Source organism: Colletotrichum siamense (assembly GCF_013390195.1).
Source record: "Colletotrichum siamense strain Cg363 chromosome Unknown KSG_Cg363_contig03, whole genome shotgun sequence".
In the NCBI taxonomy this organism is placed as follows: domain Eukaryota; kingdom Fungi; phylum Ascomycota; class Sordariomycetes; order Glomerellales; family Glomerellaceae; genus Colletotrichum; species Colletotrichum siamense.
The window spans coordinates 6,095,779-6,111,443 of NW_023501016.1; the positions used below are offsets into that span (position 1 = coordinate 6,095,779).

At 56.3% G+C, this 15,665-nt stretch overlaps 5 protein-coding genes across 5 annotated transcripts; 1 reads left to right on the forward strand and 4 right to left on the reverse strand.

Annotated features, from left to right (window-relative positions):
* Positions 1 to 860: 860 nt before the first annotated feature.
* Positions 861 to 2,138, forward strand: CGCS363_v005614 (uncharacterized protein; the record flags this gene model as incomplete). Its single annotated transcript, XM_036637463.1, has 1 exon — positions 861 to 2,138. The coding sequence occupies one exon, from the start codon at positions 861 to 863 to the stop codon at positions 2,136 to 2,138; it is 1,278 nt and encodes a 425-aa protein (XP_036498354.1).
* A 256-nt stretch (positions 2,139 to 2,394) lies between these two features.
* On the reverse strand, positions 2,395 to 3,005 carry CGCS363_v005615 (uncharacterized protein; the record flags this gene model as incomplete). Its single annotated transcript, XM_036637464.1, has 2 exons — positions 2,395 to 2,478; positions 2,529 to 3,005. The coding sequence occupies 2 exons, from the start codon at positions 3,003 to 3,005 to the stop codon at positions 2,395 to 2,397; spliced, it is 561 nt and encodes a 186-aa protein (XP_036498355.1).
* Positions 3,006 to 3,747: 742 nt separating this feature from the next.
* CES2 (Cocaine esterase) lies at positions 3,748 to 5,349 on the reverse strand (the record flags this gene model as incomplete). The annotated part of the gene is made up of 1 exon (XM_036637465.1): positions 3,748 to 5,349. One exon carries the CDS (start codon positions 5,347 to 5,349, stop codon positions 3,748 to 3,750), a length of 1,602 nt encoding a protein of 533 aa, XP_036498356.1.
* Positions 5,350 to 7,067: 1,718 nt separating this feature from the next.
* On the reverse strand, positions 7,068 to 7,331 carry Wscd2-1 (WSC domain-containing protein 2; the record flags this gene model as incomplete). The annotated part of the gene is made up of 1 exon (XM_036637466.1): positions 7,068 to 7,331. The coding sequence occupies one exon, from the start codon at positions 7,329 to 7,331 to the stop codon at positions 7,068 to 7,070; it is 264 nt and encodes an 87-aa protein (XP_036498357.1).
* Positions 7,332 to 8,370: 1,039 nt separating this feature from the next.
* CGCS363_v005618 (WSC domain-containing protein) lies at positions 8,371 to 12,319 on the reverse strand (the record flags this gene model as incomplete). The annotated part of the gene is made up of 3 exons (XM_036637467.1): positions 8,371 to 8,407; positions 8,461 to 12,048; positions 12,207 to 12,319. 3 exons carry the CDS (start codon positions 12,317 to 12,319, stop codon positions 8,371 to 8,373), a joined length of 3,738 nt encoding a protein of 1,245 aa, XP_036498358.1.
* Between the last annotated feature and the right edge of the window lie 3,346 nt (positions 12,320 to 15,665).

Genomic DNA, 15,665 nt, shown 5'->3' on the forward strand with positions numbered 1-15,665 from the left:
GTCTTTTGGCCGAGAGATACATCAGAACATCAAACATGCATGACATCGACGAAGCAATCGAACTGGCACGACAAACGATCCCGTACAAACACGCCAACAGGCCTTCTCGCTTGAATAACCTGGCTGGCCTTTTGCAGCGGAGATATAACTACAAAAAGCAACCAGAAGACCTCACTGAAGCGGTCCAATTCTCCCGGGAGGCCGCTTTGACTATGAACAACCAAAACCCTAATCATGCGGTGCTTCTTTCCAATCTCGCAATTGTTCTCTCTGAGAAACATCGCATTTCCATGGCATCGGATGATCTAGATGAAGCAATTCGGTTCGGGAAGGAAGCTGTTGAAAAAACTCGGGCTGATCATCCAGAACGAGCCAAAAGGACCTTTTTTCTTGGGCTCGATCTTGAGCATCGACATGCACACTCCAGAGATCTAGATGATCTCGAGACAGCCAAGAAGTGCCATCTTGAAGCCCTGCACACCACTAATAGCGGAGCCAATGTACGCATACACGCAGGCCATCGGTTTATGTCTATCTGCGACATAGCTGCCCAACATGAAGAGGCATTCTCTGCTGCTGAGACCGTTGTAGCGCTCATTCCTTTGATGGCATCTTTAAGCCTGCAGCCCGCAGATAAGCAACATTTTCTTTCACAGGTTGTTGGACATACCTCTGATGCTGCAGCCATTGCACTTGCAGTGGGCAAATGTCCGGCATCTGCGGTCGAACTATTGGAGACTGGTCGGGGTGTAATTTCAAGCACTCTCCAAGACCTGAGAGCTGATGTCACGACCCTAGCAAAGTTTAATCCAGAACTGGCCGGACGTTTCGTGGAAATCCGCAATAAGCTAGATGCTCCAATGGTTGTCTCCTCCAGGAAAGCAGACTTTCCTATCCAAAGTCATGACAGGATTGTCGGAGCCTTTCCATTCGAAGGCGATCAGCGCCACGAGGCCAGTGGTCAGTTGAGCGATTTGTTGACCGAGATCCGCGATGTTCCTGGATTCGATAGGTTCCTTCTCGCCGGGACTGAGATGCAAATGAGAGAAGCAGCTGCTGGAGGTCCCATTATCATCATCAACGTGGGTGCCCATAGGCGCGACGCCTTGGTCATCGACCAAAAGGGCATTCGTGCGTTGGAGCTCTCAGGTCTAAGTATTGAGGATATACATTCTCGCTCAAATACTCTGGACTCGGTGAAGACACTTGAATGGCTATGGGATGTCGCTGTCGGACCTATTCTTGACTTCCTCGGGTTTACTGGTACGCCAGGTGAGGGCATGCCGTGGCCGCGGGTTTGGTGGATTCCGACAGGCGCGCTCGTGCGGTTCCCCCTTCATGCTGCCGGTTATCACCTTCGTCGCAACTCAGATACGGCCATGGACAGGGTGATATCGTCGTACAGCTCGTCTGTAAAAGCCATCACAAACGCTCGAAGACAGCGGCTCCTTGTTGATGGGGACCCCGAGTCAGGCTCAAATGCTATCCTCGTTTCCATGTCAGAAACTCCAAAACACTCGAGTCTTCAGCATGCAAAGAGGGAAATCGACGAGGTCAGCAAAATCTGTTCATCCATGGGCTTGCCATTTGAACATCCAGAGAACAACAATCGAGATGTTTTGAATGCTCTAGACAACTGCAAGATCTTCCATTTCGCGGGGCACGGAGGTACCCATCCTACAGACCCATTGAAAAGTCTCCTTCTCCTCAAAGACTACGACAGCTTTCCCCTTACGGTCGGAAGCCTCCTTGACAAGAACCTACAGTCGAAGAGGCCTTTCCTCGCCTACCTTTCGGCATGCGGCACCGGCGAGATCAAAGATAAAAACTCTGTTGATGAGAGTATTCACTTGACCAGTGCTTTTCAGCTTGCGGGGTTTCAACACGTTGTTGGTACACTCTGGAGCGTCGACGACGCGGTGTGTGTGGATGTTGCAAGAGCCACCTATGAAGCGATCCAGGAGCATGGATTCAAAGACACTTCTGTAAGCCTAGGCCTTCACCGGGGTTTGCGATCGCTGCGTGATCGATGGGTGGCTAGTGAAACGGATCCCACGGTTCCTCGTCGGGACATCAAAGTCCCTCGGTTCGAAGATCGCAGATTGTTGTGGGTTCCATATGTGCATTACGGCGTCTGAGTGTTTCTGGTGGGTTTCTGGATTTTGGATTATTTTGTTCATTCTTTCAACATAGGCAATTCATGCAATGAAATTGAAGATCAAGTCTACTCTTCGAAAGTAAACATCCATCGAATAGTAACTTGTAGATCCTGAAACCCAGATGTCATTTGCTTCTAGTCAAGGTCATAACCTACTTATGCGCCCGTGAACTTTGCCCCAACTGGTGGAGTATTTACCCCCATTCCCATAAAAGTTTGGTGTCGAATGAATGCGTTCAGGGCTGGCATTCCTCGTTGCGTCGTCTCTCCTTGACTCCAAAGCACGCCAGCTCGCCTTGATCATTGCCCATGAAGGTATCCTAAAACATTCGTAAGCAAGTCAGAAGCTAACGATGGAAAGGGTACCTACCAAGTCAATCTCCGTGTCCATCAACTTATGCTCAACCCCAGCCGTCGGCTTCGGCCAGCAGCGGCAGCTGTACATCGTGGCCCTGTCTGGGTCCTTGAAGCCACAGTCCTGGCAGGTGCGCCAGAAGCGGCCGTCACGACGGGCGACGAGGTTGCCACGGCGGTTCTCGAGGCACTGGCCGAGACGGAAGCGGTTCTGGAACCAGCTACCATTCATGTTGCTACAACAGGCCCAGACAATGGTGTCAATGAAGTCGCCGTGGATGTTGGTGCAGGTCTTGCTGAAGTTGTGATAGCTGGCGAGGAGTTGATTGCCAAGGGCGTCGTTGATGGAGAAGTTGCCGTTGGCAGAGACGTTGAAGCTCTCGACTGCCGCACTAGTGAGGATTGTGGAAGGCACAGGAATCGGCGGGGGAGGTCCGATGGGACTGGTGATCCTGGCAGCAGCCGCTGCAACAATGGTAGTGCTGAGCTGCATGGTGATAGGTGTTGAGATGTTGAGATTTTGTAGAATGTGATTTTATATTGAGTGTGTGCCTTACTTTTGTCGATGGAGGTGTTTGGGTTGAAGGCGTTGTAGGTGAAGAAGCTGTTTTTGATGGGGCCTGGTGTATGTTGTCGAGTTGGGAAAGCCTTGGGAAAGAAGGTGCTGCTGACCGGGTGAAGTCTTACGATATGCTGGCATGAGGATTCACTGCGCGGAAGGACCGTCGAACCTTCCTATGGAATATGTCAAGCGACTTTAAGAACCGATGGAAGGAAGGACATGCGCCCGCCGTGAGCTCTCAGTCCCACGAGAGAAATAAAAGAGCAGCTAGGTCATATAATCCCCCAATTTTTCTCTCGGCAATCTAGAGCGCGATCTTACAGGTGAAAATTCAAAGAGACCACTGTGGGCCATCAAGCAATTTCCTTCAATCGTTCCTCACGTAGTGAATCTTCACTCCAGCTTGTTTTCAACGGCGAGCACCATCGCATCCGCGATAACGGACCCACCCGGACGACGTTGACGGCCCCACCACTGCGCATCCGGAGCCGGAGCTCCCTCCGGGGACCGTGCCCTGGCTCAAGAGGAGAGGTGAATCAACAGGATGTTCCGTTTTATAGTATCGGAATGATTGTTTAGATTGTATCGACTCGATGTTAAACATTATACTAGTGAAAGGCCTTACTTTTAATCGCTGAAAACAAGAAACACACCCACCCAAGTCTACGCAAAACTACCACGAAAAGCCCAACGCGTCCTCTAGGCCATAGTACAAAGGACAGATATAATCCGCCGTCAAAAGTGACGACACCGCCGTCACCCCCGTCGACGACCCAGACCCGATCAACCCCAAATCCATGCCCAACAGCGAGCCGCCCACCTTGGTCCACCCTACGCCGCCGGCCGGGTTCTTCGCGAACCCGCCCCAGACGCCCTGCATCCACGAGCTCAGCTTGGTCTGCTGCGCCGACGCGGCGCCCCACTTGGCGTACTGCCCGTACGTGCCGAAGACCGACGGGATCTCGCTCGTGTGGTACGAGCCCGCGTTCGCGAAGATGCTCGTCGACGTGAAGGACGGGTCGTAGCGGTAGCGGTACGCCGTGTACCCGTTGGAGGCGAGGTACGACGCGAGCGTGGACGTCGTGCAGGTGAAGACGGCGTCGGTGATGATGCGGTCGGCCAGGATGTACGGGTCGTTGAAGCCCTGGAGGGCGTACTTGGACAGGATCGAGTTCTTGGTCGCGGCGTCGGTGATGCCGACCATGGAGAGCGCGTCGCTCATCGCGCCGCTGCCGTCGTTCATCCCGTCAACCGCAAGAAAGGCGCGCGCCTCGTTGAGCGTGGTGCCGATCATGACCGGGATCTTGGGCCACGTCTTGCCGGAGATGCTGGGGCGCACGTCCTTGGTCGCGGTGCCGTCGCCGGCGACGGGCGGGAAGACGAGCGCGGCAGACTCGATGTAGGCCTTGATCGCGGTGGCGTCCACCTTGCGCAGGCAGGCGATGTCAGCGCAGGAGAATTGCTTGAGGACCTTGTTGTAGCTGTCGAGGCCGGAGCCGAGGAGCAGGCTCTGCTGGGACTCCATGATGGCGGCGGCGAAGGGCAGCGGGGATGGCGGGTTCGCGAGGAGCTGCTTCACGGACTCGCCGCCGGCGGACTCGCCAAAGATGGTGACGCGCTTGGGATCGCCGCCGAAGGATGCGATGTTGTCCTGGACCCACTGCAGGGCGAAGCGCTGGTCGAGGTAGCCGGCGTTCTGGGAGCCCGTGGCGACCTCGGGGGAGTTGGAGAAGCCGAAGATGTTGGTGCGGTAGTTGATGGTGACGACGATGACGTCCTGGGCGACGGCGAGGGTGCTGCCGTCGTAGATGGGCAGGCTGGCGGTGCCGAACTGGAGGTTACCCGGGAAGATCCAGAACATAACGGCCTTCTTGGAGGTCGGGGTGGCGGTGGGCGGCGTAAAGACGTTGAGGTAGAGGCAGTCCTCGCTCTCGGCCGTCAGGGGCCCGGTCGGGTTACCGAAGATGGCCTTTTGGAGGGTCTGGGCGTTGCCGCTGTCGGTGAACTGCTGGATGCAGGCGGGCTTGAAGGCCGTCGCGGTGAGCGGGGTGGTCCATTTTGCCGGGGCCTGGGGAGGGGAGAACCGCTCCGGGGGCGACTTGGCGAAGGGAATTCCGAGATATGTGTTTGCGCCGGGGGCTGAGGTGGCGCCGACGACGACGCCGGAGGCGATTGTTACCGACGGGGTTGCGGCTCGGGCGTTGTTTGCCGGGGCCGCGAGGACTTGGAGAAAGAGGGTGGATGAGAGAAGGAGTGAGAGCTGGTTGAAACCCATGGTCGATGGAGAGAATGTGGTTGGGTAAGACCTTTGGAGAAGGAATGTGATGAAGCGAGTCGATGCTCTTGGTTGTTGGAATGCTATGTTTCAAGGGCTCTCTCGTCTCTTCTTATATGAAATACCTGTAAGTCTCGCCCATTCTCTCAGAACGGAGCCACCGGTATTCAATAATTCAACCGCCACAACGGACCATCTCCTTCTTTGTGCCACGAGAGACACCCATCCAAGACATCCGCGCTTATCCCACCAAGTCGGTGCTTTGACCAACACCAAGAAGTAGCCCGCCTCCCACCCCGGGCCAAACGACGCCGCTTCCGGGAGGACGAACAGCCCGCATTCGGCATCTTCAACGGAGCTTGTCTCACTTCGTAAAGAAAGCTTGACGAAATAACCGACTAAGAGGCTCTGGCTTCTCTTTCATGGCTCCCGACCACGAGGGAACCGGGGACCGCACTGGGCAACGACCTGCCGAGTGACGCTAGGCGCAGCGGACTTGGCGCAGAGACAGGACTAGACCCGGTCTAGGCGGACAATGGCATTGGCGACGGCGTGAACCAGGGCGCTGGGACGTGTGTAAGTGGACTGATGCTTGCGAGGTCTTCGGAGCATTAGAGGGGAGCATAGGACGAGGTGGCGCCACTCATCTCTCTTGATGCCAAGCCGGGACGCTCTTCATCGGGGAAACTTTGACGCCGGTCTCTTTGGGGATGGAGCTTTGATAAGGTCATGATTGGCGCATGTGCTGACATAGATTCATTGAGTCCGTACAATTGTGGCATCCTTGGAGCTTGAAGCTTCTTCCAGAGGTGTCCTCGATCACCGTAGTGCAGCCCGGAATCGCTTCCGGCGCGTCTCTTCCAATGGTAAGTCTCCGTCATAGGCGAGACTGTGACATCCTTTCCCACCGTCATCCTTCCGGATCATCCTTCACCCCCATCAGGCCTGAAAACGCGCCGTATCAAACCCATCCTCACAAATACAATACCCGCCCGAACTCCCCGTACTATCCGCGTCGCACCGCCTCCCTTGCCCGCCCTCGAACACTGGAGATGCATCCTTTTGGGGGGGAGGTTGTGGTTTTTGATGGAGGGTCGTTGAGATTGAGTTGCGTTGCGAAGGGAGATCAGATGAACGGAGAGATGGGATGGCAGGTCCCCACGATCGACACGACCAGACGATTCGGCCGGGCTTTGCGCATAAGCCGCTCTTACATCGAGCCGGTCGCAGTGAAGTGTTCAAAGTTGGCTCGCAGATTTCAAAACAGGGTCTATCTCGCCGAATTAGTGAGAGGCGCTGACCCGGGAGTTATTATATCTTCAACTTATCCCCCACTGCACCACAAACTTCCCTTCTGCGACGACATCTAAAGCCTCGCTCAGCGTCGGTCGGATCATGCCGAAGAACCCGGACATGTGTGTGGTTCATTGGTGGCTATGCAGGCCTAGAAAGCGATGACATGAGTCGTAGTAGCCCGACCCCTTATATCCGCGCGCGGAAGCTCGTACCGCGGACATCAAATTAATTAGCTCACAGAAATTCACTTTCCAGGAGAGGCCAAATTTGAAGAAGAAAAAAGAGAGGTATCAAGATTACGTAAAAACAGGCTGCTCCCGTTTTCCCTAGCAAAGCCCGTATGACTAGTCTATAAATCTAAGGTGTATACATTATCACATTAAAGGAAACCTGGCGGCCGGTGTCACCATCTCTCTTCTTTCTTAGGGGGAGGTGCCGGCCAGGTTCTGCAACCTCGCGTACTCCGTTCTGAGGATGTAGAGGTTGAGCCTCACTCCCGCGCCGCAGTATTGTGTGCTGTTGCCTGGACACTTGAAGGAGCAGTCCGAGCTGGACACGTTCGCGGCCATGGTGGTGCCGCCGCTGCCGCCGTAGTTGAGGGAGTTACCGCACCAGCACTCGCGGCCGTACTCGACACCGGCGTAAAGCTTGTCGGAGCAGGCGCTGAGGCACTTGTTGATGGTCATGTTGACGCCGTCGTTGACGACTTGCGTGGGCAGTAGACGGCCGACTTGAGGCTCGGAGAAGCAGCCGTAGTAGGTGAAGTTCTGGTCTCCTGGAACGATGACAGGGCCTGTCGGGGTCGGCTTCGCGGAGGAGGTGCTAGAAGAGGTGCTTGAGGAGCTCGACTTGAAGGTCGAGGTCGAGGTCGAGGAAGAGGAGGAAGAGGAGGTTATGAGGGAGGAGGAAGTCGCCGTGGAGCTCGAGGACGCAGACGAGCTGGGGCTTGTCAGGGTGCTTGAAGCGGAAGACAAGCTTGAGAGTGAGGAAGAGCTAGAGCTTGTCGAGGAGCTGGAGGAAGCCTGAGAGCTGGAGCTCGAAGAGGAGCTAGTGGCCGTGGAGGAGACCGAAGCAGCAGAGAAGATGGAGGAAGACGAGCTAGAGGATGAAGAAGAGCTAGAGACCGTAGAGGAGCTGGAGCTTGAGGAGCTTGAAGCTGTAGAAGAGCTGGAGGCGGAAGATGAGCTCGAAGCGGTCGAGGAGCTGGAAGCCGTAGAAGAGCTGGAAGATGTCGTGGAGACTGCAGCTGCCGTAAGGCCAGAAGTCGATGTGGAGCTAGAAGCCGATGGAGAGCTGGATCCTACCGTGGAGCTGGACGATGAAAGAGAGGCAGAGTTCAACGTGGAAGAAGAGGACGAGGCCGAAGACGTAGTGCTCTGAGTTGCCGAGGAGCTAGAAGACGACGTCAGGGTCGAAGATGAGGACGACGACGTAGTCGATGTGAACGCCCCAGGGATAAGTCCAGGAGTGGAGCTTGTGCTCGACGAGAGAGAAGTGATGCTGCTGGACGTAGAGGACACAGTCGAGCTCGAGCTGAAACCCGAAAGAGTCGACGAGGTTGAGGTAGACGGGGCCTTGTCCTGGATAGTCACCGAGGCGGCAGAGCTACTGGATGAGGTGGATGCTGCGGTGGACGAAGATGTTGTCGCAGTGGTGGACGAAGACGCAACGGGAGAGTACATGTAGAGTTGGAGTCGGTTGCCAGCACCGCACTTCTGCGTGCTGTCACCGGGGCATGGGAACGAGCAGTCCGTCAGAGGCGCTTGCTTTGACGTAGCATCCAGGACATTGCCACACCAGCATTCTCGGCCGTACTCGGTACCAAAGTACTTGAGGCCCTGGCAGAAACCACTGCAAGATTGCAGAGTCATGGAGTCATTGGCATACGTGCGGACCGGGAGAGCGCGAACGCCTGTGCCCTCTGTCCAGCAACCCTGGAAGAGCCAGTCGCCGATACGGCTGTTAGCGGCGGTGGTCGTAGCAGCAGCCGAGGTTGACGTAGAGGTGCCGGTACCAGTGCCGGCTGAGGTTGCGGTACCAGTACCAGATGCAGCGGTGCTGCTCGAGCTGCTCGGCACGGGCAAGGAGGCGTTGAGTGTGTACATGTTGAGTCTGTTGGGACCACCGCAGTATTCGCTGCTGTTGCCGTTGCAAGTCATGCTGCAGTCCGCGGCGAGGGCCGGGATGGCGCCGGTAGCAAGGGTGTTACCGCACCAACACTCTCCTCCATACTCCACTCCGATCCATGTGTACGCTTTGGCGGCGCAAGCTGTGATGCAGTTGCCGACTGTTTGAGTCTGAACATTGACCAAGTTGGGCAGGGCACGGCCGTTTGTTCCCTCGGTGTAGCATCCTGCGCTCACATACTGGCCCACACCGGGGTTGACGACAGGACCAGAAGGATTCGTCGGGTTGGTCGGGTTGGTAGGGTTGGGCGTGGGCGTAGTGGTGTTACCGTCCCATTGGGTAGAGTCCGCGAAGACAGAGATGAAAGCGCCACCCTGGAGGGTGCCAACGCCGTTGCCACCGCAGACCTGGTTAAGGTCACCGCCGCAGTCAAAGTTGCAGTTCTTGTCGTCAACCTTGAGGTTGGGGATGGTGGGGCCGCCCCAACATTCGGTGTGGTACTGAGTGCCGCAGAAGACGTAGTTCTTCGCCGCGCAGTTAGCGATACAGCTGGGGTTGGTGTTCGTGGTGCCTCCGGCGAGCTGGTTCGGGAGCTGGCGGCCGGGGTTGTTCTCCTTGTAGCATCCGATGTATCGGTATTTGCCCTGGCCGCTAGGCAGGAGAGGCGGGGCTTGCTCAGAGACCGCATTGCACACGAAGGTGAAGAAGTGCTTCTCAAAGTTGGGATCATTGGTGTTCATGGTCCAAGGCGCCGATCCTACGTAGGTATCGACGTTCCATTGAGACTTCGGAACGGAACAGACCATGGTGGCCGTGGCGCTCTCGCCGGGGGCAAGCTGGGTACCCTCAGCCAGGTCAACCGTGTTGGCAGCCCCGACAATACCAGGGATACCGAAAGGCGGCTTCGAGACGGTAAGGATGAGGTTGACACCTCCGGCAGCAGCATTGTTGGTGACACGGAACTTGAGGGATCTAGAGGTGTTCTCGGTGACGTTGCCGAAGGTGAAGTTCTTGCTAGCATCATATTGGACCCAGCCGGTCGCATCGGGCGTCTGGAACTCGATCAAGGCAACAGGAGCAGGTCCGGCGGAGCCTGCAATGGTGAAGGACTTGCTACCGCCGTTAGAGTTGACTGTGAGGTAGGCACCGAAGCTTCCAGCCACCGAAGAGTCGAAGGCAATGTCTACAGTGACGGCGCTGTTGGGGTCGATTGTGGCGGGAATGTTGCTCAGAGTGAACTTTCCGACGGTGAGAGTGTCAGTCTCGTGGTTCCATGTGGTGAAAGGACCCTGAGCGCTAGTCGTAGAGAACTGGACGTTAGTGATGGACAGAGGAGCGTTGCCCTGGTTGGAGATGATGACAGTCTCCGAGAGAGTGCCGTTGGATCCAGCAATGATGCCTTGGAAAGTGATAGTTGGCGGAGTGACGGCCAGTAGCGGACTGGAGCTCTCCCCAGTACCGGTCAATCTGACATGAGTGTTCTGACTGTAACCAGCGACAGCGTTGGTGGTGTTGACAAGGAGATCGGAAGAGACCAGACCAACGGTGGTGGGCTTGAAGGCAACGGAGACGCTGAATGTCTGACCGGCGGTGAGGGTGAGCGGCAGAGTTCCAGCGTTGGTGATGACGAAATCGTCCGCCTCATCCAGGCCAATGTCTGTAACAGTGACGCCGATCAGAGCCGTGCAAGAGATCGAGCGCGCCACGCTCTGATTGCCGACGTTGACGGTGCCGAAATCATTGGAGGAGGTGCAGTTGACAGGCACGTTTACGGGCGAGCCGAAGGCATAGAGGTAACCGAGAGTGGTGCCCTGGTACATGATGCCATCACCGAAGACAGCCCTGCCGAACTTGGTTGAGCCAGGAACACTGAAAGACTTGATGAGGTTCATGGCACCGTTCTTGGGAATGGCGTCATAGATCCTGAGTTGGGAGCCCTGAACATCGAGAGTCCAGATGAGACCGGTACCTGGCTGGTTGTTGAGAGAGGTAACAGTGCCGTGGCTGACACCGAGGATGGCAGCGTTCGCGGCGGGGCTCGTCGCGACCTTGGTGAATGAGGGAACTCCAGCTGTGCAGGAGAACTTGAAGACGTTTGTGGGGTAGTTGATGACATTGATGAAGATGTAGCCGCCCTCCAACGGGTAGACACCAGCTCCAGCATACACCGAGTTGTCGTTCTGGTAGACCTGAATGACAGCATCCAAACGATTGGCACCGTTGCGGTAGCCGCCCATGTTGTCGAGGTTGATCCAGTACGTCTTGCCGCTCTTGCCGGTCACAACACCGATGCGCCTCACGTCGCCGCAGGAGAAGGCGCTGGGGAGAATCTGCAGAGGACTGGTACCCAAATCCTTGTCGGCACCGTCCAAGGCTTGCTTCTCCCAGGGCATGAAAAAATCGGTTACGGTCAAGCTCCCGTCACCGCCGATACTCATGTGAACAGCGGCCTCCTCCATGGCCGTGGGAGGCTGGCGACCGTTGACGGGGATGGTGCTGAGCTGAGAAGCGTAACCGTTGCCGGTAGCGAAGAACATGGAGCCGGCATCGTCAGACGCGAGACCACCGCCAGACATCCAGACGCCAGCGCCGGGGGTGGTGTTAGGAACGCCGTCACCCTGAGTGGCCCACCGCTCAACCAGATTACCGCTCGTCTTGTCGAAGCCAATGATCCATCCGGTGAAGTTGTACTGCACACAATGGGAAGCGAAACCAAGGTAGACGAACTGTCCGACGTTCAGAAGGGCGGGGCGTTGGTGATGGATGCCGCCGTTGAAGGATCGGATCGGGTTGTTCCTGGCCACAGTGCCCTCCAAGTTGACGGGGAAGTTGGGTCGTTCCAAGAGGGTGTTAACATCCAGTGCGTGGATGTAGTAACGTCCGGCCGTGCGGCCCTGGGCGACATTGGGCTTGCTCTGGTCGGCATAGGTCTTGGAGGTCAGGTACAGGGTGTCGGTAGACGGGTCAATGACACCGGTGGCGGTGATGCCGACGTGGGGGTTGATGTCGACGCAGCCGTCGAGGTCGGCGGTCAGGAAGGGAATGTGAAGGTTGCGAGAGGCGACGATCGCTCCGGTCTTTGCATTAAGTTTGTAGACATTATTCTGTTGCGTTGCGACGTAGACGTATTGTGTGCCGTCGCCGCCGCTCGGGGTGTAAACGAGAGGCTGTGAGAAGATCTGCTCGGGTTGGCCGCCGTAGTTGCCGGGAAGCTGCGTCCGAAACAGCTGGCCGAACTGGGAGCTCCCTACCACGGAGGGGTCCATGTTGTGTGTTCTTGATATCAATTCGCGTTAGAAGCTGTTCATTCTCGCGATGCAGGCTTGATCTCCGCCTCCTCCACCGGGCGGAGCGCTGCCATTGTGTTTGCACAACGATCTTCACCGGGGGGGCTTTGTGGGGGAGCTGGGAAGGGCAGAGTCTCATCAACTTACGTTTGGTAGCCGGCGCGGGAGTTGTCGCCTCCCCATGTGATGGTGTCGGTTGAGGCCAGACCGTTGGCGAGGCCGACGAGGGCTGTCAACAGCCATGTTGTGAGAGGAGCCATGGTGAGATGGACTGTGGTGCTCACTGGCGCGATGGTTGGCCGTGGAGCTGTTGTTGGATTCGAAATGAAGGAAACCCGGACGGATGGGGATGAGGAGACAGAGGATCCATGTGCTCAGAGACGGGAGGGCGGCTGCTAGATATGAAGTTTTGGAAATGGCATGCTGGAGTGACGGGTTGACGGTTGACGGTGTTAGCGCAGGTAGCTGAAGCAGCAGCTCGTGGGCGCGGCCGCGTCGGTCGGCACAGCCCAAGCCAGCCCACGCGGGCGAAAGAACCGTGGGCCCATCGTGGTGGATGCAGGGCCAGGGTAGCTCGAGGGCCGGGACCTTGCTTGCCTTGCCTGTCATGGGATGGCATGGCATGGCATCAGCCATATCCTTGCCATGTCCATGATCCAGTCCAGAGGAGGAAGAGAGCAGCTCGAGCTAGTGAGCCAGGGCCGTGACAGGACCCCAGGCAGTTGGTCGTGGAGAGGGACGAAAGAACGGCGTGCGTCAGACCAGTGACTTGGCGTCCTTGTTGACAAAGAGAGCAAGCGAGCACAACGATGGCGGGCAACGTTCAAAGAGCTCTGGGTTCTGGCACATGGCTGCCATCAGAAGCGCAGGCGGGCGGTAAACATGGGCCGTTTTGGCTTTGACAGAGTCGAGGCTAGCGTTGCAGCGGCATTTCCATTGGCTTGGCTGGATGCGAGACTCGAGAGGCTCTCGAGTCTCGATGAATCTTTTTTTCCTGTGATGGTCTGCCTGCGTTTGCTCCGGCGAGGGCGACTCGACTGGCATACCCCCTGACGATCGCGTAGGTTGGGCGCATTGGCACTGCTGGGCAGACCTTGCTGCGAAATGCCATTATTTGGTGACCAGGCAAAGGTTGGCCATTAGGTGGTGCAAGGTCAGGCAAGGTAGGCAATGTACTTGTTGCTGCACGGCAGGCGGGCGAGATCAGCACTACTGCATCGTAGAAGGGCAACACGAAGAAGATGCCGCATGCAATGCAACCGCAACGTGCTGGGCTGCAGCTGCAGTTGGCTGGCTGACACCTCTGCCTGTTGAACAATTAGCGACGTCTTTTTTTCTGCGATATTTTAATTGGGGATCGACGCACGTCTGCGGGTATCCAACGCCACCTCGTCCGGTGTTTTGGTCGACTGGTGTGGTACGTTGCAGAGAGAGGCAGAGGCAGAGGCAGACCAAGAGAGAGGCGACAGTTGACAACGTGAATTGGGATGGATGAAAGAAAGAACGAAGATGGTGGGAAAGTTGACTTGCCTGATTGAGAAAGCGCAGTGGGGTTCAGGGCAGATACGGTTAAATGAGATGCCCCACTCACCGCCACCCCGGTACGTACCTCACCTTCACTCAGTGAATACCCTTCCCTCAACTGGGCTTGCTGGCGTTGCTGGCCTAGGAAAACACTTCACCATCTTCCCTTGTCCTCCTCCCGCCGCCAGACTGGCTCGGTTTATTCGCCGACGACCCGGCTGCTCCACGCTCCTTCAGCTCCCAGGAAGACTGACGCCCCTATCAAGTAAAATGTCCTATCAAAAGCAGAGACTGCGATGATCAACTGAGGATCTGAGGGAGAGAAAGCCCTGGGCCCTTGCCATGTGGCGGTTCACCTCGAGTGGCCCTTTGTCCACTGATCCCGTCTTGTTCTCCATCCCCCATCACACAGAGTTATTGTTCCCTGCGCCCATCCTACGAAAGAGCCCACAATGTTATCGGGGAAACGTGGTCCGGGCGAAATACGCGAGTGGCCCGCCCGCCGGCCGCCCCTCTGGAGTAAACATTCCCGTCCTGTTATTCCCATGTGCTGACCGGTCCCGACATGACCGTTGAAGTTGTAGCCTTGGCTGGTTCATTGTCTTCGGAAACCCAGACATGACTGCGATCGATGCAGGGTTCGACTGAAGATGACAGAAGGTCCCCGCTGTCTTGACTCTGATAACAGTGTCCCATCCATCCAGCAGGTGAATCACCAACGGCTATTGCCAAGCTGTTCTCCCCCCAAGAAGCAATACATGATGCCATGTCACCTACACCACAGCGTGCAGTGCAGCCGCAACTGCCCAATCAGCCAGCCAGCCAGCCAGCCAGCCGCTGGCTCGGAGCGGAGCTGTAAATAGCATCCTGCAGGCGCCTCTAGCCTGTCCAGCTCTAGCGTGTCAACACCATTCGCACTTTTTCTTCTTCTCTTCTTCTGCTCCCCTTCCTCGCTATCTCTCTCCAGCTATGCGTGTCGGTCTCTCTCTCTGATGAATCTATCCTGCTAATGTCTTGGTAAAGCTCCTGCAATCAACACCATCATGATAGGCCTCGTCATCAGAGACAGGGAGAAAACGGTCCGTCGAGGGAGCTGAAATATATTCCCCACTCATTGATGTCGTCGGCACACAAAGAGCTGAAGACCCCTAGAAGCTAGAGTTTCAGGGCAGGAAAAACAAAAAGAAGACCAACGGCAATGGTGTCTAGCGGGAATCCAGGAACAACACCAACATCGGACGCGGTTTACGGTTCCTGCTCACTAAAAAGCGCCACAACCATGCAGCAACTGCCTCTGGGCCCGCTGTGCATCCAGCTCTGGAGCTCTGGCGCACCAAAAGCCGCCTAGGACGGCTCGCTAGCGGCTCTCGTATCGAACCGCCGGGACTGGACTTGATCACGATTCCTCTTCCGTCGCCGTGCCCATGTTGCCATGCAGTGGATATGCATAAACCATTGAATTCTTATGCTTTTTTTTTTTTTTTCTTAACATTCGCCCCATCTTTTGTTCCATCTCCGCCCGCCCTGCCGCTCTCTCCCTTTCATTATCTCCCTCTGGCCCCCATCAGCTTGCGACCCTGTGGCGGCGTCAGCTCTCTCTCAAGTTCCAGCCCTTCGGTTTCTCTCGACACTACTGTAGACTACTTGAATATTGACCACGCGCCAAACATGGCCATCCATGGATATCAGCTCTCCTCCGTAGGCTCTATCTCTATCGCCTTTTCCCTCTTGCGGTCAAGTTCCGCCCAAGGCCAACAGGCACAGTAAAAGGCCCAGCCCAGCCCGACATGAAGACCGCATGACGATCCCTGACCTGCAGCAAACCATTGAAAAAATCTCCCATCCCCAAGTTTGTCAAGCACCCAGGGCAAGAAGAGGAAACACCCCGGTCGCCGAATGTCCGTTCTCAACACCAACGCGCCGCACCGTACTAGACTAAACCACTAAACCACCACACACTACACCACCTACGTCCTCAGCACATCGGACGGTTCCTACGCCTCCCGTGCAAATTCGTTCCGTCATCTTGGAAAGGGCTTCCTCGGGCTGTTTCATTCCCTTCAATCGGGCCATTTCGAACGT